The sequence below is a fragment of the Myxocyprinus asiaticus genome, chromosome 6, assembly GCF_019703515.2.
Source record: "Myxocyprinus asiaticus isolate MX2 ecotype Aquarium Trade chromosome 6, UBuf_Myxa_2, whole genome shotgun sequence".
In the NCBI taxonomy this organism is placed as follows: Eukaryota; Metazoa; Chordata; class Actinopteri; order Cypriniformes; family Catostomidae; genus Myxocyprinus; species Myxocyprinus asiaticus.
The window spans coordinates 5,629,112-5,651,324 of NC_059349.1; the positions used below are offsets into that span (position 1 = coordinate 5,629,112).

Sequence of the window (22,213 nt, forward strand, 5' to 3'; positions counted from 1 at the left end):
TTTTTTGCTTTTCTTGTTTGTTTTGCAAATTTTCCAAGTGGTTATTTCTTCTCACCCGGTGATGTGCGGAGGGCAAACCAACTCAAAGGTGCGTTGAGCCACCTACAGTACCAGGGTAAAATTGCTTGTCAATTAGCATCACCTATTGTAAAGGCGTGAATGTGCTAGTGGCAAACATTACCTTCGCGTTCAGTGGGAAAGGGCCATTTGTCAGTGATTTGCCTCTCATAATCATGTTGTGTTTGGTGTGAAAAGGCCTTAAGAAGAGTCTCATGTTGCATTCAGGGAGTCTGAGAGCCCCCTAGACCCCCCATAATTTGCACCATGCTACTCAATTGACATACTGCTTTGGCATCCTATATACTAGTAGGAAAGTATACATACACATTTCTTACCACTGTCTGAACTGCTTAAAGTGGGAAGCGGAGCAAGGCGGAGTGCATGTGTGCTTAAAATAGGCACAGCTCTAGGCGCATATAGCGGAACAGGTTTCAATGCTTCACAGACTGCCGTCCACCAGGAAGCGGAAGAGCCATTGCCATCCGCCAGGGGAGGAGCGGCTGCCATCCGCCAGGGGAGGAGCGGCTGTTGTCCGCCAGGGGGCGGAGGAGTGGCTGAGGGACAGGCGACAGCGTGTCTGGGGATCGGCGTGCCACTTTTACTCTATCTCTCCTCTCTGTCTATCTCTCCCTCTCTTTCTAATTTTGAATCAGAGGCACCGTTCAGACTGTTCCACCCTAATTTAACCCCTGGTCCTTTGTATCTATCTACTAGGATTTGGGATTTAAAGTTAATTTTTGCATCACTAAACATAATTGTACAATTTATTGTTGACAGTTTTTAAATTGTTTCTACTATGAAATAGCCAATCCAATAAAGGTAGTTTTATCTAATAACTGAAGTGCGCCTTGGAACCAATTTTTCGATTATGTACGTTTTTTTTCCCTACCAAAGAGCACATTCAACATATTTTTGTACTTTTGAGCAGACTGGATTATTATTTTTTCCCATCATTAAAAATTCCCTGTGTCCAAAATTGTTCACTTTCAGAGTATGTACTGGATGTGAGGAAGGATGCACTTCTCAGCCAATAAAACAGTAAGTTCTTTGGGTATGCATGCAAGTAGTATGAATACATTCCAGACATACTTCATCTGGGAACATGGGTATTGACCGGTGACCAGAATATATGATTGTAAGGGGGTTAGAGGGAAAGGAGGAGGCGAGAACCTTGAGAATATAATTAATAGTTTAATAATGAACTTAAACAAAAACACACAAACATAAACACATGTAGGGCAGCTGCCTGTAATTCTCTCTCTCTCGAACTGTCGTCACCAGCCGCCTTTATCCCTCGCGCGCCCCATCAGACTGATTGGGGACCGGGCATTCGTCATTCCAGCCCGGCCCCGCCCTCCTCGGCTCTACACTCCTCCCGGCATTGCCTCAGGCCGGGGAGCCCCCGGCATGACGTACATCCCCCCTTCCTCTCCGGGGGGGTGCGTGCCTTGCGCCCCGACTGCCGGCGGGTCATCTCTGCCTTCCTCGACCTGGGAGGAGACAGGAGGGGAAAAAACAACAACAAAAACAACAAAATAGGCGAGGGAAAGACCAACACGGAGCAACAGAGAGAGAGGAGAGAGAGAAAAAGAAACTCACCGGTTCTCTGATGCGCCGTCGCGTGGTCCTCGATCACTCCTCCACCCTCTCAGGAGGACGGCAGCTGCTCCTCCCCGGGCGGACCGGAGTCAGACCTCCGACCCCCAGCGGACAGAACGCCCCTCCGCGTTCCCGGCGACCCATGGGGACACTCCTCCGCCCCTGGCAGCGGCCCTACCGCTCCAGGCGGTCGGGGAGTCGCTTCCCTCGTCCCCTCGTGGACGGCGCTCTTCTCTTGACCCCTCTGCGTTTCTGGGGGACGGCAGGGCACTCCCCGCCCCTGGCAACAGCTCCATCGCTCCAGGCGGTCGGGGAGTCCAGTCCACTTGCCTCGCGGACAGCGGCCGTTCCCCGCATCCGGGTGGTCGGGCTACTCTGTCCCCCGGCGGATGACAGCGGCGCTCCCCTGAGTGGACGGCAGTGTCAAGGACTCTGCATCGGGCATTCCTCCTCAATCCCGGGTTTCGGCACCAGTGTAAGGGGGTTAGAGGGAAAGGAGGAGGCGAGAACCGGCTTGAGAATATAAATAATAGTTTAATAATAAACTTAAACAAAAACACACAAACATAAACACATGCAGGGCAGCTGCCTGTAATTCTCTCTCTCTCGAACTGTCGTCCCAGCCGCCTTTATCCCTCGCGCGCCCCATCAGGCTGATTGCGTCTTTCCAGCCCGGCCCCGCCCTCCTCGGCTCTACAATGATGTAATAACAATAACCGTGAAAATAATCTACTTATTTGTTAAACACGCACCATTTAAGCACAAGAAACAACTTTCTTGGTAAATAAAAAAATTAGAAAATATACAGAAAGTATTTGAACATAAAAAATTATCAGCATAATAAAAACACACACACACACAAAAAAAAAAACAAAAAAAAATGGAGAAACTCACATAAGATGTGCTAATTGGAAATGTCCCTTCTGGAAAATCCAGTTTAAGCAGGAATAACATTTTTCTAGCAAGTCAGTCCACTGTCGGCCATCTTTGGAACGCTCTCGAGAGGTTATTTCCAGTCAAGCCAGTGCAGCTCCTATCTACTTGAATGAGAAAGACCAAAATCTCACAAAACGGTTGGTCAAGATTACGATCAAAGAACATGTTTCAAATCAGCAATCAAATCTGACAATACTGGAATCATAAATTGTGATTCTTTACCTCATATTACGCTAAAAAGCGCAATAATCCCGGCTCGTGTAGCAAGTGTGCATACCACTGATATATATATATAGTTCTATATTATTTATCAGTGGCGCATATGCGTTCTAGAGTTGATTGACAGGTGATGTCTGTGTCTAAAAGGTGATTGGCTCTTTTACCTGTAACACTGTGTCCTAACCAGACGTGACCTTCCCTAACCCTAAACCATTGTGTGATAGAGATGTGCCATAGAAAACACACACACACACACACACAAAATCAAATAAAGCAATAAGTCATGAAAGGCTGTGTATTGCAGAGATTTAAAGCCTATTCAGACCAAATACAAAATGAAATGGAAACAAAACTTTTTTTTATTATGTTCCTTACATGTTGCTGATACATGTTGAGGAATAAGCATATGTTTTTGTGCACATTTAACTTCTAGTTAGGGATATCGCAATACCATTTTTGTTAGACCGAGTACGAGTATAGGTACTTTTTTTTTGGTACTCGCCAATATGGTGTCCGATACCTTTTTTTTTCTGAACTGCATATCAACAGATTATTTCAATTTTATCATCAAAATTGTGTTTGAAAAAATCAATTAGTTAAAACTTTAAATGAAAGTATAACAATTAATTTTCTACATGATATTGTATTATTTTTGTCAAATAAAGTGTTTTAAGCAAAATATTGCTTAAATATAATACAATTACTATTGATTTATTATTATTATTATTATTATTTTTATTAGTAGTAGTAGTAGTAATAGTGGTAGTATAACAGTAAATATTATATTTCTATCACACTTTTTTTATTTAAATTACGCTTTTATTTTGGCAGAGCTTTTATTTTGAAGTGTTTCTATGTTGTTATGACCACAGAGCTCTTCCCACTCTGGAAAAGCCAGTCGCTACGTGACAAAGTGATTATTAAATTACAAAAGTCTGCTATTTAAATAAATATGTACTCAATATGTGCCTCTTGCTTCAAAGTGAATTTGCGCTCTGTTCACTGTCATCTGCTACAAACAGAGCGCTCGATGCTTATGACGGTGTTATCCATATATGAGCCTGTAACGAGGTGGGTAAAGAGGAGGCGGGAACCGGCAGAACAGTCAACATAACTTTAATGACATAAATCAACTTAAACAAACAAACACAAAGACACACACAGCGGCCACATGTGTCTCGACTCACTCACACACTCTCTCTCGAACTGGCGTCTCCGGCTCTTCCTTATCCCCCTCGCAGCTGATTAGGACAATTCAGCGGCGGGCGTATGTCTTCACGGCCCGGCCACACTCTCCTCCTCGTCACACTCCTCCACCACTTGATTCAGGCCGGGGAAACCACTGGCTTGACGTACTCCCCTCCTTTCCTGGAGGGGAGGTGTTGCCCTTCCGGCTTTCCTTCTGACAGCAGGTCTTCCCTGCCTCTTTTTACCCTGGGAGAGACAAGAGGAGGGAGAGGGAAAGAGCGTGGGGTAGAAAGAGAGGGAGAGATAGACAGAGCGGAGAGATAGAGTAAAAGTGGCACGCCGGTCCCCAGACACGCTGTCGCCTGTCCCTCAGCCGCTCCTCCCCTGGCGGATGGCAATGGCTCTTCCGCTTCCTGGTGGACGGCAGTGGTTCCTCCGGCTCCCGGCAGCGACTCATCCGTCCTCTGGTGGACGACAGCAGCTCATCCACTTCCCGGCGGACAGCAGCGGCGAGGACTCCACGACAGCGCATCCCTCCTCGTTCCCGGGTTTCGGCACCAGTGTAACAAAGTTCACAGTTAGGGGAAAGGAGGAAGCGGGAGACTATGAATCCAACTCAAACGGTATGTTTATTTTAAACTCAAAATCACGCCTTTCAGCAGAAACATTCCAGCACAGTCTCTTCGGTTTGTGTGTGGTAACTCTCTCTCTGCCTCTGGCATCCAGCTCACTCTTAAAGCCCATCTCCACGCTCACTGCAATGACAAACAGCTGTTAGAGACAATCATTGCCAGGTGATGATCCTTACAGTTCTCATCTCCTGATCTCGCTCTTCATTTACAAGCCGGCGTTCAACCACGCCCCCACCACCACAGAGCTAAAGTGGAGCTTTAAAAGGTACGTGCAGCCAGCGTTGGCACAACACTGTCACCACACATTCACAAGTGCTCACATTTGAAGTGAGCTGCTCATGCAAACTATATATTTATATAATTAAATTGCAGCTTTTGTGGTAAAATAATATCACAAGGACATAACGTGATTTTAATTTGTGCGCAGAATGTTTACGTAAGGACATTCGTACATCAGATGATATCGGTTTTTGGTATCAGAAAATGTTTACGAGTACCAGTACATGAGCTTGGTATCGTACCCGATTCCGATACCAGTATTGGTATCGGGACATCCCTACTACTAGTGTATGTACCCAATTGCTCCTTTTTAATGCCAGGATAATATAACACAAGGTAATGTGCTATATTTACACAAAGTAATGTGTATCCACCTTTTTGCTGAACGCGGAGTGTTCCATGGTTTATAACAAAAGTCTTTTTTTGTTTCTGGTCTGGAGTGTTTTCGCATCCGTGTATTTTTTTAGTGGATAATATAATGTTTAGTGTAATAAATGTGTAAAAACAGAGTCACGATGACCGTCTTTTCGCTTCACACGAGTGGGTCAGATGACATGAGGTGATGGCCCAAGGTTAGTTCATTAACTACTTTGAGTTGTTATGACAGCCAACAACTGCACAAGTTGAGTCTGAACACATTTTACTCTTTAAAAACATTTAAAAATGTTGTTGTTCTCCATCTAGGAAAGCTGTGGATAGAATAAAATATGAGGAAGGCCTGTCAAAATATGACAAAAATTGTGGAAGAAATTGTTTATTTTTATATTGAATTCAGGGTTTCTTGTGCATGATCAAATCATGTGCTTGAGCAAATGCATCAGCAGCTGCACGTCAAATTCCTGTTTCTGTTTTTGTTTTTGCCGGTTGATGGATTGTGCAGCAGCAGCGACGCTGGAAACATAACAAAAAACGTATATCTCATTGTTCTGTCAGTTCTCTTCACAGTCCGAAGGAAAACAAACAAACTGTCTACTAAAATAAAAACCTTTGGATTGTCAGTGAACAATTTGTCGGTCTCATTGTAATTAGCTTCATAGTAATCCATTGTTTCTGTTTAAAATCTCATTCGCAATTAATATTTGCACCAAATATTCGGTCTTGGTGTGAATAGGCCTTAAGGGGTGTTCTTAAGGGGCTTTGACATGATTCACATCAAAGCACCGTTCAACGCCAGCATCAAGTGCCGCTGTGAACCCCACATGTGAAAGTGTTGCAGATTTTACAAGTTCACGGAAGGGCGATTTTACAAGTTTGCCAGGCAAGAAAGTGAAAGGTGTGCACAGCGATATTGAAAAGGTGTATCTGAAGGACTCTTTAACAATAAGGTTTTAGGATGTTCTTGGTGAATTTAAATTAATTAAATAACTACAGTCCCTGGATGCTCTGAAACAAAATATTTAGGAATAAAAAGAAATTGAGACATTAATATCTGTAAATAAATGTTTATTTTTTTATTTGTTTTGCTTTAGAACTAGCTACTCTAAAAGACATCATTATTGAAGTTAGGTTGGATGGAAGTTCACCACGGCCCAGGTTGTAAGGATGATGCTTTACTCCAGATGTATTTGACGCGAGTGTGTAAGCTCCTTTAGGCAAAAGTGAAGCGTCATATAATTGAGAATGTGCAGTCACAGGTGTTCAAGCACATGCTTCAAACATGGCTTGTCAAAATTTACAGTCAGTTTCACTTTGTCACACTTGAATTGTTTTTTGACTATGTAATACGTTCATTTTAGACCTGATGGAAGTGAAAGAGGAAAGTCAAGAAGTGAATGAAGTGGAGGAGAAACAGCAGTATCAGGAACCTCAAAATGTCATAGCTGGAGAGATTGAAAAGAACTTAACACAAGAAACAACTCGGAGAACTGAAGCCAACCATTCTTTCAGCTGTCATCAGTGTGGGAAGACTTTCACCTATCAAGGAAGCCTTAAAGATCACTTTAGAATTCACTCTGGAGAGAAGCCTTTCACCTGCTCTCAGTTTGGAAAGAGTTTCACGAATTCAGGAGACCTTAAGGCCTTAGGTAGAGTTGGGGTACTCGAGTTTGGACTCAAGTCCGAGTCACAAGTCCAATTTTAATGGAGTCCGGCCGAGTCCATGGCATTTGTGATGCAATGAAAAACAAACAAACAAACAAAATAACGTAACATAGGGTGACCATATGTCCTCTTTTCCCCAGACATGTGGAAATGCGTCCGGCTGGGATTTCAAAATTGCCTCTAAATGTCCGAGATTTGGCTTTGTTTTCATAATGATGTGCTCTCTACAGTTAGTACTATCATACATTGTGTATTTGATACTGGGCATCAGTTTTCACACGTATATGTCCTTACGTGTGATTATTCTGGCTGAGAGCATCACATATTTGTAGCGCAACCTCTGTGTGTTACCTGTAAAGCTGGCACTTGCGTTTCAATGGCAAAAAAGTCAGAAAATACAATGAAGAACACAATTGATGGGATGTGGTCTCTATTCACCTATTATCCATACTAAATATAATGTGAAAAGAACGAAACATCAGCCCAAGTTGAGTTTGATCTTGACTTTAGGGAAGCAGGCTTCACCTGGACACAGCAGGAGGACTGAAAAGTGTGAAGTGTAATACTGAAATATATAAATATTTTTTTTTATGGTATCTTTTCTGTTTTTATTATATGTTGTTGTATTTAATTTTATGGGCATTATTAAATGTTTTAATATTACCATTTATTAAATGTATTAAACACATTAAATGTATTTAATTAATTACATTAAATGTATTTCACCCATAACTATAGATAAAACTAAACTGATTTGAATGGACACATTGAAAATGAAGTACAAATAAAAACTAAATTAAAATTTGAAATAATAATAACTCTGGTTGTAATGACTAATGCAGCTTTCACGTTCTTTAGTCTATGTTTGAGTGGAGGGAAAATCAACAAATAACTGAAATGTCATCAGAAGGCAATAAGAAGTGTGTTGAAGGACAGTTTTGTCTTCATACACCTAAAGCATATACTTTCATTCTGAAACCAATTTGAAATTTGTTCAGCAGGATACTAATCATTTGTTTTTTTGCATTTATATTGACAAATTGTTTTTCTTAGTTGTGAAGGTTAAAATAAGCTTAAAATATTGATGTTGAGTTAACGGTTACAATTTAAATTCAGATTCGTGAACAGATTCATTCGGACTCGACACACAAAAAGACGGCCTTAAGGAACACATAAAAATTCACAGTGGGGACAAGCTATGGAAATGCATGTTGTGTGAAAAGAGCTTTACACATCAAAGAAGTTTAAAGAGGCACATGAAAGTTCATTCCGGAGAGAAACTACACCAATGTTCTGAGTGTGGCAGGAGGTTTTCAGAGGCTAGCAATCTAAAAACTCATCTGCTCTCTCACTCAGGAGAAAGGCCGTATAAATGTGATCAGTGTGAGAAAACTTTTTTGTGGCAGTTCACTTGAAGACACACATGAGGATTCATGAAGATGAGAAGCCTTACATGTGTTCTTTTTGTGGAAAAAGTTTTTTATGGCTGAACGGTTTTAAAGAGCACCAGAAAATACAAATCGGTGTGAAAGCGCATGTGTGCACTGAGTGTGGAAGTTCCTTTACCAGAGCTGGTGAACTGAAAGTGCACCAAAGAAAGCATACGGGAGAAAAACCTTATCAGTGTTCATATTGTGAAAAGAGTTTCTCCGTTTCAGGAGCCCTGAAAGCACATGAAAGAGTGCATACTGGAGAGAGGCCGTACCTCTGCCCTTCATGTGGGAAGACTTTCAGCCGATATGGTAATCTAGGAAAACACTTAAAAAACGCTTGCCCAAAGTTGTCACAGTGAGAAAAGATCATCTGTAGGTCCAACAATTGCACTTAATTTTCTTCCAAAAGAGCAATCTGTAATTGCAAACTAAGGAAATTTAAGACAGATTAAACTATTAGTTCAGGTAATGTGTGCTGCTTAAAAATGCCACATTTTGTGGGGATACTTTTATATTATTGAGTAGCAATATTACTAAATAAACAGTTCCAGCAAGCCCAGATACGGTTTCTTTTTCCACTGTGGATTAGAATGGACTGACTGAGCAAGTGACCAATCATGAGTCACCAGGTCAGTAAAGCCATTCCATCCATTCACTGAACTGTGCTCAAGTGGAAATGCTACTGGAATAGTTACTCACTGTGCTCAGCAACATTCAACCCGATGGTGGAAAAGCACTTAAAGGGTGCCATGGTTTTGAAAGCTTAACCAATCAACAACTCTTACTGTGTGGATGAAAAAGTGAGCTCTCCCAAAGAAATCAGCAATCTTTGAAATCTGGCATTACTATTATAATAAAATGAAATATTAGCAATTTAAATGTAGCAAGCAAAAAAAAATAATTTAATGGCCGTCAATAAAGAAAGATTCTCTTTGCAGCCAGATGGTGCAGTTAAGGGCTAACAAGGCCATGTTAACCAGACAAACTTTGAGTAGAATCTAAACAGAACACTGTGCCACTTCTTCACTCTGAGCGTGACTCATACTGACTATAAATTTAGCCTATATACAGCAGTGCAATGCATAAAATCATCCAGATATGGGTCAGGAGCTTCAGTTAATGTTCACATCAACCATCAAAACGGTTACCATAGACTTTGTCAGTTCGAACCAGTCTGGCCATTCTCTGTTGACCTCTCTCATCAAAAAGGCATTTCCATCCACTGAACCGCCGCTCACTGGATGTTTTTTGTTTTTGGCACCATTTTGAGTAAATTCTAGAGACTGTTTTTTGTGAAAATCCCAGGAGATCAGCAGTTACAGAAATACTCAAACCAGCACGTCTGGCACCAACAATCATCCATGCGATTATCTAATCAGCCAATCGTGTGGCAGCAGTGCAGTGCATAAAATCATGCAGATACAGGTCAGGAGCTTCAGCTAATGTTCACACCAACCATCAGAATGGGGGAAAAATTTGATCTCAGTGATTTGGAGCATGGCATGATTGTCTGGAGTCACTCAGCACACCCTGGGATTGAACTAGTGAACTCCAGGGGTGGTAGCCAGCGTATTTTACCACTGAGCTACCCAGGCCCAACCTACACAATATTAGGCAGGTGGTTTTAATGTTGTGGCTGATCGGTGTGTGTGTGTGTGTGTGTGTGTGTGTATGTATATATATATATATATATATATATATATATATATCATATTACTGGAAGATTAACAGTTCTTTGCTTCTTAAGTTGTAATTGGGAACTATGAAAGTTTGAACTGAGAAAATATTTAAGAAATTAGCACTACTTTAGCTAAATCATGGCATCTTATGGAGTAAAAATATGAAATTTCATTTCTCCCCACTAAACCTCCCGAGAGTTTATCAGAAGGGCTGAGATTATAGTTAACTGATCTACAAAATAAGATCAATGACATGTCTAGACTGCGAGCAGGAGCATTTGTCCAGGTCTAATCACTAAGACGTCACCGTAGCGACTTTTTGTCTGCATCATGAAAACTTTCTTATCATTCCATTGTCACTTCAGTTTAAATGATTCCATCATAGACTCGACAATCTTCAGATTTATAGCACGTTTAACCACAGTATATTTTATTATACTTATTAATTATTAATTCATTAGTTTAATTATCCTGTCATATCAATATTTTAGACATAAACCTAACCAATTATAAACAACATAAAACAAGTAACAGGCAGGTAAATGTAGTAACAATAATTGTTACGTACGCCTAAACCAAACTGATTTGAGTGTACAGTTGATGGAGATGCTTATCACTGCATGAAGACTTAGATGGATGCTTCTTCTGCATTAGACACATGCCTGATGAAAGACATTTCAAAAAGTGGTGGGGGCATAAACAATCCATCCCATCCATTAATGACGCCTATGGTTGTGGAAAACCCGTGTGCATTATTATAATATAAAATATGACAATTATTCCAGATAATAACTGCATTCATCCTTTGAATTATCTTCATTTGGGGGCTTTTCACAGCATAACTGTGATTAATTGATAACTCTGATTAATTCAGTTAATTGGCATAACGTAATTAATTCACTTACTCTTTTTAATCGACTGACAGTCCTAGGGTAAGAAACCCACCCTAGCCTACCTAATGAAAAGGTTAATATTTCACTAAACTAAAAATGATATTTTCCTAGACACTGAAATCAGAAAGCACCACAAGATAAGCTTATTTGTAGTCATAAATTTAAAGATTTATTATAACAAAACCAGGAACTTTTTGTGTGGTAGGGTGGTACAATTGCTTGCAGATAAATTGGTTTGCATTACAGGACTTGATAGAGTCACGCTGGTGTGACGTGGATGAGTTGTGTGTATGTGGCTCATTAATCAGCTAGTGATGACAGCACTGGTGCGTAATGCGCAGTTCCTTTACATCTGGTGTGTATATGTTTCTGATACATATACTTCTATTGGCATTTATGCATAAAGGGTTATCTTGTTCTAGACACATAGTTCCCTTAAAAAGAATTGGTATACAATATTGTTCTTATTTACAATCATTGGAAAGAGAGAGAGAGAAAAAAAATCAACATTTCTCGCAGAGAAGATTAGTAAAAAAAAAAGTGACGAAGTCACCATAAAAGAGTAAGCAACTCCTAGGAGTTAGTCTTTCAAATTTCCACTAAATTTCTAGTTTTTATACAGGCCTGAAGCCCTGATTTACTGAAATGATACAGTATTACTTTAAGTGCCCTATCTACAACAGTTAAGCATGATTTTACTAGTGTGTACCGTACAACACAATTACGTTAACGCAATTTTCTTTTAAAAAAAAATCAATTTAAAGTCTGTTGTAGGTTTTTTTTTTTCGCATTAAAAGATGTGGTAACTAAAAACAAAAATCAAAAGATCCATAGTTTGTCGTTGGTAAAGACTTAACATTGCAATACTAGTGTTGAATCACATAGGTATCGGTTTAAGGTAAATAAAAGGTAAATGGTCAGTAATCAGTAGTGAACTGCTCTTAAAACGCTAGTGAAAAGATTAAATGAGTGAGGCACAGTAGAGCGCAGGTCACTCTTGTGTGTTCTCTTAAAGGGATCAGTTGAGTTTTTATTGGTGGACTTCGCAGGAAGTGCCATCATTCGTTGCATGTTTGACCCAGTCTGGTGACCTTTCAGAGCAGTTGCAGGTCTGACATGTTAGCGTGTTAGATGATTCATAGCTTCATATCGGTCTCTTGCAGAGCATGTTTGTCTGGAGTGAAGTTGCGAGTAGGAAATACTGTGCTGAGTGTTGTCTCAAACAAAAAGTTCACTCAAAAACTGTCATGTCATTTCAGACCTAAATGCTGTTATTTTTCCCATAGAACAAGATTTTTTGGTGAAAAAAATTTACACAGCTCTTTTTCTTACTGATATTTCACAGTGAACACGTCTGTCAAGCTCTGAATAGCATCATAAAAACATCAAAAAAGTATCATAAAGATCCATATGACTCTTGCTTTATATTACAAGACTTCTGAAGCCATACAAAATCTTTGTGTCAAGGACAGATCTAAATATATGTCCTTATTCACTGAAAATCTTGCCCTCCATCGAAGCTCGTGCCTACTCTACATTCACTTCCAGAATCAAAAATAACGCATCATGTTCAGTTACTACACACACACACACAAGAACAAATGCTGTTTTGTGCCATTTTTTGAATCTGCACACAAATTCCTTTCATGTCAGGGTTTATTTTGCAATAACAACCGGCTGACAGTACATTATCCCTTACATAACTTAAACTTGGGTCTGTTCCTCACACAAAGCTATCATATGACTTTGGAAGACTAGTGCATAAGCCATTTATGATATAAGGTACAGTCCTTTTTATGTCTTGTGTCTTCTTTCGAGCTTGATAGATGTGGTCAATATGAACTGTCATTGAACTTCTATCGTTGTGCTTCACAGGAAAACGAACAGCATACGGGTGAATATATGATGACAGAATTTTCATGTGTGTGTGAATTATTCCTTTAAAGTGGTCATATCGCAGTACTCTACGGTGAGTGCAGTTTCAGAGCGGTGTGTCGTAGTAGTCCGCAGGTCGCTCACTCTTGGCTGGTCTCTGTTGGTCCTGCTGATGTTGTTTCATGATCTCCTTCACCTCCTCCTCCAGCTCTGGTGGTATGATGAACTGGTCGTCAGGGTCGGGTTGAGCAGGAGCTGTGAAATAACCTCCCGGTTTCTTCGAAGGAGCTTCGGCTGCCACCTCGATCAAGTTGTGGCTCTGTTCCTGTGGCACCACTGAACCGTTTCCTCTCCGCTTTCCCAAAGTCTTGGTCCAGGCATCTGTTGCTGCAGTGTTCCCGCTCTTGTCACCTTGCTTCTGGGATCCTTCCTTGTCAATCTCTGCTAGTGCCTCCAGCACAGGCTCCGAAATCTTTTCTGGAACTTCAGGGGTGCAAGGTGGAGCTGGCGGAGGTGGTAACAGGTGGCCTAGAAAGTGAATGTCAGCTTCTACTTCCACTCGACTACCATTGGAGAAGACACCAGCAATGGGTTCCTCGTCCTCGCTATCCAGACCATTGTCTGAGAGCGCGCTGGAGAAGGTGGCACTGGAGAGTTGCCTCTGGAAGGAGCTGGTGGCATTGGGGGTGAGGTGGAGCGTGCAGCAGGGCAGGCGTGGGTTCTGCTGCAGCTGTGGCAGGTGGCTTTGAGCATGAAGGTGTAGGTGAGCTTCCTGGAGCAGGAGCGGGGGCTCGTCCGAGGACGCGGTGGAACCCACTTCAGAGCTCATCTCGGACGCGCTGACCTCAGAACTGATCTCACTGCAGGAGGATGGAGGCACGCCGGCGGAGGAGGGCGGGAACAGGCCTGGACCAGGGCTGGGTGGGGGCTGCGGATGGAGACTTATGGATCCGGTCTCAGTGGACGCCAAGCAGCAATAGCAGCAGCAATCTTCAGCGACGCTGAGATGCACCACCACAGCGCTCAGGCTGTCCGTGCAGCCGTATGCTTGTGCCAATGTGCAAAGCTTCTTGGCAGCTGCGAGCGCATCAGGCACTTTCCGTACAGCTTCGACCGCCTCGCTGGGGTCTAGAACCTCAAACAGACCTCTGCTGCCCAGGATAAAGAACTCATCTCTGGGTGTTAGTGGGAGCGTGTTGACATACGGGCGAGGCAGGACTGCCGGATAGAGGAAAGAGTAGCCCATGATGCGAGTGGAATCTGTTATGCCGTTCACTTTGTTGTCCTGATTGAAGAGAGAGATGGAATATTGTCACAGTTCAGTTCTATTTCCTTTAACATTTGTCATATAGTGGTGTACTTGGGTGAGTACATCTAACTCTTTGAATTGTTAAGCTTTATCTACAACAATAGAGTGCAACAGTCAGGTTCCGCAAGTAAAAATCCCATTTATTTTCTCCATAGCTGAACTGATTTTTAATGATAACTTTGTGTTTAACAGTGCAATTTCTGGTGAAGAACTACACTACCCATTATTCTGAAGGGAAACGATCCACCAGAGAATCGTGACCAACAAAGTGCGCTAAAAGAGCTCTGCAATGATGGCCCACTCCCATGATGCACCATGAATGACGCAATCGAATCAATCTACCTGCACTCAAAGTACTTGTGTATTTGTACATTAATTGGAAAAAAACTCAACCTTTTAACTTGACAAAGTGTCCTTAAAATATTCAACACTCCGTGTGACGTATATATACATAAATAGCGCAGATGGAATGTAAGAACGCATTATACAAGAATAGATCAGATTGACGAACACGACTGTAAAACAGATTGCTGTTGACTGCAAGCTTATGTTCAATGACATGGGAATACAACAAACAATTTACTGACTTCTTAAGCCACTTTTTGTATTGCCTAATCAATGCTTTACTTGTCTGCCACAATAAAGCAATATTTACAGTACTGTGCAAAAGTTTTAGGCACTTGTGAAAAACTTTCAAAGTAAGGATTTCTTAAAAAAAAAAAAAAAAAAAAAGACAAATAGTTTTCATTAATCAATTAACGTCATACAAAGTCCAGTAAACAGAAAAAGAGCTAAATCGATATTTGGTGTGAACACTTTTGCCTTCAAAACAGCACCAATTCTCCTACTTACACCTGGACACAGTTTTTCTTGGTTGTTGGCAGATAGGATGTTCCAAGCTCCTTGGAGAATTCACCACAGTTCTTTTATCTATTTAGGCTGTCTCAATGACTTCTGTCTCTTCATGTAATCCCAGACTGACTTGATGTTCAGTGGGGGGCGCTGTGAGGGCCATGCTATCTGTTGCAGGGTTCCCTGTTCTTCTATTCTATTCGCAAAAGGAATGTTTGGGAGTATAAAATGTATTTCCTATTGACACACTAAAGCTGAGGATATAAATAACCATCTTAAGACAAATGTTTTTGTGATACATCTTATGTGCCTAAGACTTTTGCACAGTACTGTGTTTATGTGTATATATATAGATGGGATAAATCAAGTACTTTGCAAGGCACAATTTAATTATCACAAGAGCATGTCAAATCTTAACTATCATGGAAATGCAGAACGAGATGTTTGCAAACACTTTTCATGTGGAGTTCAAAGCGGCACTCAATGCTGGTTGATGGCCTGACACGAATCATGAATGCGGCTTCACAATTGCTGTAACAAAGCGGATAGCCACTGTCTGCCGGCAGATTAATATTGTGGAGGATGAGAGTTCAAGACATTTAATGCCCATTGCAATGAAAATGCAACCTATGTGGGGACTAGTTCTTTCAATTAGTCAAACTCTCACTTAGACTTTGAGAAACGTTTAATGTTACTTGAATTGGTGATATTTTAGTGCATTTCCATCTTTATACCGTGGAAGGCTTTGTTTGGAAAATGTTAATAAAGCATTAAATTGTTACATATTGTTCTGTTTTCTTTCCTCAGATGGAAATTAATGCATTTTGACAGCAAAAGAAATACTTTTATATAAGAGTAAAATTTCAGCACTTTAAAAATCTGATTAATCGCGATTAATTATGAAAAAGTATGCAATTAAAAATTGTAATTGACTGACAGCACTAATATACATACATACATATATATATATATAAATAAAATTATTTGATTTATTATTTATATTTAATCATCTTTATTTGGGGCCTTCCTCAGCAAATACTGATATATGCAATTAATCTGACTAATTAATAAGCATGTCATTACTTCAGTTAAAAAAAAAATATCGATTGACAGACCTACTTAAAATATATTGATTCTAAACTTAAGATTTTCTGTCTTTTAGCTTCATGGGATTGTAGTTTATTCCCTCATTAAAGAGGTTAAGTACACAGTCTTGTACCTTTGTCTATTTGTCCAATTTACAAATAAATGTTTGCTTCAAATCAAAGTTTGTACTGTTTTGATTCACCTTGGAGCTGGTTGGTTTGCTTCATGGCTTAGAACTCTTTTATAAAGTACTTTTTGAAATACTTATGGAAAAAATGGAGGAAAATATTTCCAGAACCATGGCAGCTAAAAAAGTGGAAGGGCACTGTTGCACTCTATAACAGAATCAGCACCTTTGAGGAGGCTTTTGACCAAAATGTGGAGGCTGAACGTCAAGTTCATCCTCATTCTCCACATATCCCAATCGTAATGCTTCTTTTTCAATTCTACCATTTGCTACTATTGGCATGACCTTTATAATTTAACAAACTGGCATTAAATTACTGTGTTATCTGTTTGCAGGATTATAGAAAGGCTTCATTACCTACAATAGTAGCCTAATACAATAACTTAATAGCCCATATGGCCTTGATGACATGTGGTAAGTCCAGGAACCTGTAGTAAGTATACAGGGCAAATTTTGATTTCATGTCGACTTTAATGTTAATGTCTACACAGTTGACACATCTACAAAGTTACCTCAGTGATAATAGCTTTATGTTGCCGCACGCGCTTGTATTCCTCTTTGATACTGATGTTGTGCAGGAGCGACAGTGGAAGTGCTTTGCCGTCCCGACACAGTACCGCCTGACACTTTCCCACATTAGCTGCTGTGAGGGTGAAGCAGCCGGCCGGGTCTGTCGGGTCATGACGGATGTGACAGAGCACTGCAGAGCCGCCCAGTTTCTGCCCTGCTGTGCCTAACTTCCTGTACAACAGAGAGGAAAATATTAGTATTTATTAAACTTCCTTCAATGCCAATATAACTCTGCATTTACATTAATATACAATTCTGTAGTATATTGATAATTTAGCCCACCCCAGCAGCCCACTACATCCAGCCATGGGCAGCACCATTGCGCTGTATTGCATTGCTTGTAAAATGACTGTATGGACAATCAGGTCTTAAGATCAGACTTGAAAAACACACCTCAATTAGGTGCAGTGTGAATGAAGCGCTTCAGCTGAACACCATGAAAAGACAACAAAGAAGTTCTGTGCTGCCCTCTGGTGGACAGCAGCTAGAACAGACCGTATTCCTCACTGGTGAATGAGTTCGCTTTACCTCTGCATGACCAGGAAGGTGTTGGTCATGTAGTCTTCTTCACTCTTGGTTCTGTGTAGCTCCTCTGCTAGTATGTCATTCATGGTGCACTGCAGTAAATACGGCACCTCCACGTTCCTGTCGCCGTCAAACACACCGTACAGAGCTTCTCTGTTGCCACAGAAACTGTTCACAGACAGCGCCGCCACACACAGTCTGTGCAATACAAACAGTACACTTCACAACACAGCCAAGAACTGTCTGAAGTTACACACGTCACTGAAAGATTCACATTGACTTAAGAGATACGCATTCATCTACTAAGCAACTTACTTGTTCTTGACACCTGATGCTTCGGTGTAGCCGTGACTCCAGACAGCAGGCCCTCCTGTGGCCTCATTGGCTGAGAAAGATGAGGGGGGCGGGTCGATTCGGAAACAGCGGATGTTACTATAGGTTGAAAGATTAGACAGATTAAATTGGCCAATACAGGACAACAAATGATAACATCATATATAGTACACAAACAGGGTCCAAGTGGCAAATAAGAGTAAAAATTGACTTTGAGTAAATAAACCAGTTGGGCGATAGCATTTTTATAAACTGCAACACATTACTTGGTTTAAATTGCATTGTAAAAAAAGATAGTCTGAAACTTTTCAGACCATCTCCCAAAGTTTTCTTTTATTGTCGTATAAATGGGTCAACATACTCCAATTGGTGACAATCGAGGAACAAAATCAGCTAAATAGGTTGGTGCCATGTGTTAAATTGACGTCCACATGAATGGTCGGATCCAGGGTTTCCCAGCAGAACGTTGCCCAGAGCATCACACTCCCTCCACCGCCTTGTCGTCTTCCCACAGTGCATCCTGGTGGCATCACTTCCCCAGGTAAACGGCGCACACGTACACGGCCGTCCATGTGATGTTAAAGAAAACGGGACTCATCGGACCAGGTGATCTTCTTCCACAGCTCCAAGGTCCAGTTCCGATGCTCGCATGGTCATTGTAAGCGCTTTAGATGGTGGACAGGGGTCATCATGGGCACGGCTACGCAGCCCCATACGTAGCAGGGTGTGATGCACTGTGTGTTGTGACACATTCCTCCCATAACCATCATTAAAATTTTCGGTGACTTGTGCCACAGTAGACCTTCTGTCGGTTCGGACCAGACGGGATAGCCTTCGTTGCCCTCGCGCTTTGATGAGCCTTGGGCGCCCAACGCCCTCTCGCCGGTTTGTGGTTTGTCCCTCCTCAGACCACTGTCAGTAGGTACTCACCACTGCTGATCGGGAGCACCCCATAAGCCTTGCCGTTTCAGAGATGCTCTGACCCAGTCGTCAGGACATAACAGTTTGGCCCTTGTCAAAGTCTCTCAGGTCTTTACTCCTGCCTATTTCTCCTGCATTTAACACACTGAATATGAGAACTGATTGTTCGCTTACCATCTAATCTACACAAACCTTGACATGTGGCCTTGTTAGGAGATAATCAAAGTTATTCGCTTCACCTCACATGTTTTGGCTCATCAGTTAGTTTTGGACCGGGACCCTGAACACAAACATACAGATGATGTCTTACTTGAGCTGCTCGAGGGTTTTGTGGTCGAGATTCAAACGTGGGTTGCCCGTCAGATCCAGCTCTTGAAGTTTAGGAGGCAGACTGTCAGGTAATGTGATCTCACTCAACTCATTACAGCTCAGATCCACACACTACACACAAACACATGTATAACATACAGTCAGTTCAAAATGGTTATTTTGATGCAATTTCACTATGAAAAAGGTAGCAAATTGCTGTAGAGAACGTAAACCAACAGAGAACTTTAAACTTTATTTGACAAAAACTGATGATTTAAAAGCATTTTCGTAAACTGATAATAAAATGCAATGAAAACATAAAACTAAATGAAACCAAAAACTGTAAACTGTTAAAAAACAAAAATAAGTGACTGTTTTTATGGTTATTGAGCTTTCTTTAAACAAGTTCCTCTAGCGGGTTTTGTCAATCTTAACTTTCATAACTATAATTAGACAAACAGAAATGAAAAATATTAATAATAAATTATATAAAAAATTAAGCGAAATGTGTAAAACAACTGCTGACACTTTCACCAAACTGAAGTAAAACAGTATTAGATAAAATACTAACAAAAACTACTGATTTAAAAACATTTTTGAAAATGAACTGAAAACAAAATAAACTAATGCAAAAAAAAAAAAAAACAAATCACAAAAAACAAACTAAAGGAAATTGATTTTTTTTTTCCTCTAGTGGGTTTTGTCAATCTTAACTTGAAAGGTCTTGATTATTTTAAATGTAAATAACATTTGGAACTATAATTACAAAGACAGAAACTGAAATAAATAATAACAACATACATAAAAAATAAAAGAAAAATGGGTCAAAAACTGTCACTGTAACTATCAAAATCTCTGACAATTTCAGCAAAACTACGTTTTAAGTCAAAAGGTATTATATAAAAAGCACTAAAATGAAAACGCATTTGAAAATGGAACACTATAATAATCCTGACAAGTGTGTGTGTTAATTGAGTATTTTGAAGTCTATGATGCACGTGTGTGTGTGTGTCAGAGATCTGACCTTCATTTCCATGAGCTGCATGACCTCAGGGAACACCTCAATACAGTTGGAGTGTGCCACCAGCGTGTGCATGCGTCTGCAGTTCAGGATGGTGGTGGGTACGGCCTTCAGCCTGTTCCCACTCAGGTCCACTTCCTCCAACTCCTCCAGCTTGGCCATTTTACTGCGGAGTGACATTTGAATGTCAATATTTGGATTCAGAAAAGGGTCCAAAACCACATCAACATGTTTGGACATTCCTGTGGTAACAGCAGCTTAAATGATTATGAAGAAAAAAAAAAAAAAAACATATACTCATTATTTTTGTAATAATTTTCTGTGATGAAAAATGAATTCATGTTAAATGAATCAATTATGAGTGTTGTTAAATCAAAATCTGACAAAAAAAAAAAAAAAAGAAAACAAAAAAAAGGATAATTTCAATATAAGATTTTTCATTTTAAAATGAGAGAATTAAAGAGTTACTTTAGGTTGATGTGTGCTTGTGTACTTGGTTTGGGAAAAAGTAAAGATACCTTTATGGAAATTGACTCAAGTAAAAGTTAAAGTAGCTCATGAGAAACACCTAAGTAAACATCTGTAAGTATGTTCAGTAAGTAACTGATACTAAATGTACTCAAGTATCAAAAGTGTGTTTACCTGGCTGGGAATGTCTGTAGGTGATTGTAGGCCATGTGCAGTATCCTCAGGTGTGTGTGTCCTGTCAGTTGTGGCACACACTTGTCTGTCAGGTGGTTATTGGTCACATACAGCTCCTGTAGAATACTGTTACTCTCCTCTGATAGGCTGGAGGGGGGCAGATTCTCCAGCTTATTGGCAGATGCATTCAGGCACCTTAAACTGAAGAAAAGTCACAACACAGATAAGCTGTGTATTATTTTATTCATAATATGTCACATTTACAAACACTACCTATTAAAATATCTCAAATCTTCACCGTAAATTATACAAAAGCGAACGTCTGAGATACATAATGTTTTTGGAATGGGACACTTTGTAGCAACTCACAATTTAATAACTGCACATAATGTAACAAGTATTACATTATGTAATAACATGTTCATAATTTAATAATTTTCTCAAAACGTAATAAAATCTTGAGCTCATAATGTAATAACAGTTTTTACATTATGAGAAATGTATTAAAATTTAATAATTGTGTCATATTGTAATGATTTCCAAAACAAAAAATAGTATCATTTTTAAGGGATAAAAATATTGGTATTCCTTTACAGTACATTTTAAAATTTTAAATCTAGTCTTAAACTACCCATGAAATGCACCAGATTTAAATATTCATGCATTCATTGTTGAGAGAAAATGACATTAATGTTGTTGTTGTTGTTATTATTATTATTATTATTGTTGTTGTTGTTGATGTTTTTGATATTATTATTATTATTATTGTACATTATTTCTAATATATATACATAAGCCAAAGACACTTGTAGACTTCAGAGGATATTAAATGCTTTTCAATTTGACAACGAAAATGTAGACATTCTGATATTGCTGTTATCGCACAAACAGTGTGCGATAACAACACTGTGTACAAAGTAAAGCTTACGTTGTAAAAAAAATATATATATTTATATATATAGTTGAAGTCAGAAGTTTACATACACCTTAGCCAAATACATTTAAACTCAGTTTTTCACAATTCCTAACATTTAATCGTAGACACACATTCCCTGTCTTAGGTCAGTAAGGATCACTACTTTACTTTAAGAATGTGAAATGTCAGAATAATAGTAGAGAGAATTATTTTTTCAGCTTTAATTTCTTTCATCACATTCCCAGAGGGTCAGAAATTTACATACACTTTGTTAGTATTTGGTAGCATTACCTTTAAATTGTTTAACTTGGGTCAAATGTTTTGGTTAGCCTTCCACAAGCTTCTCACAGTAAGTTGCTGGAATTTTGGCCCATTCCTCCAAACAGAACTGGTGTAACTGAGTCAGGTTTGTAGACGCTTTTTCAGTTCGGGGTCATTGTCCATTTGGAAGACCTATTTGCGACAGAGGCTGGCTGATGTCTTGAGATGTTGCTTCAATATATCCACATAATTTTCCTTCCTCATGATGCCATCTATTTTGTGAAGTGCACCAGTCCCTCCTGCAGCAAAGCACCCCCACAACATGATGCTGCCACCCCCATGCTTCAAGGTTGGGATGGTGTTGGTTTGCAAACCTCATCCTTTTTCCTCCAAACATAACGATGGTCATTATGGCCAAATAGGTCAATTTTTGTTTCATTAGACCAGA

The 22,213-nt window shown here is 40.1% G+C and overlaps 1 protein-coding gene across 5 annotated transcripts in view; it reads right to left on the minus strand.

Moving 5' to 3' along the window:
* Positions 1-1,401: 1,401 nt before the first annotated feature.
* Positions 1,402-22,213, minus strand: part of LOC127442851 (PH domain leucine-rich repeat-containing protein phosphatase 1-like) — an 81,393-nt gene continuing 60,581 nt past the window's right edge. The window contains exons 11-19 of one of the 5 annotated variants that reach the window (XR_007897529.1): positions 20,589-20,789; positions 19,950-20,112; positions 18,927-19,057; positions 17,678-17,794; positions 17,366-17,560; positions 16,780-17,008; positions 4,006-4,757; positions 2,554-2,696; positions 1,402-1,424 (exon numbers count right to left, since the gene is read on the minus strand). Coding sequence is in view for 1 of the 5 variants with exons in the window: in XM_051701089.1 (XP_051557049.1) it covers positions 12,940-14,118; positions 16,780-17,008; positions 17,366-17,560; positions 17,678-17,794; positions 18,927-19,057; positions 19,950-20,112; positions 20,589-20,789 (2,215 nt within the window). In the remaining 4 variants the exon portion in view is untranslated. Of the gene's footprint in view, positions 1,425-2,218; positions 2,353-2,553; positions 2,700-4,001; positions 4,758-11,075; positions 14,119-16,779; positions 17,009-17,365; positions 17,561-17,677; positions 17,795-18,926; positions 19,058-19,949; positions 20,113-20,588; positions 20,790-22,213 lie in introns of those variants that run through there. The other 4 variants (XR_007897526.1, XR_007897527.1, XR_007897528.1 and 1 more) reach the window with 4 other exon arrangements.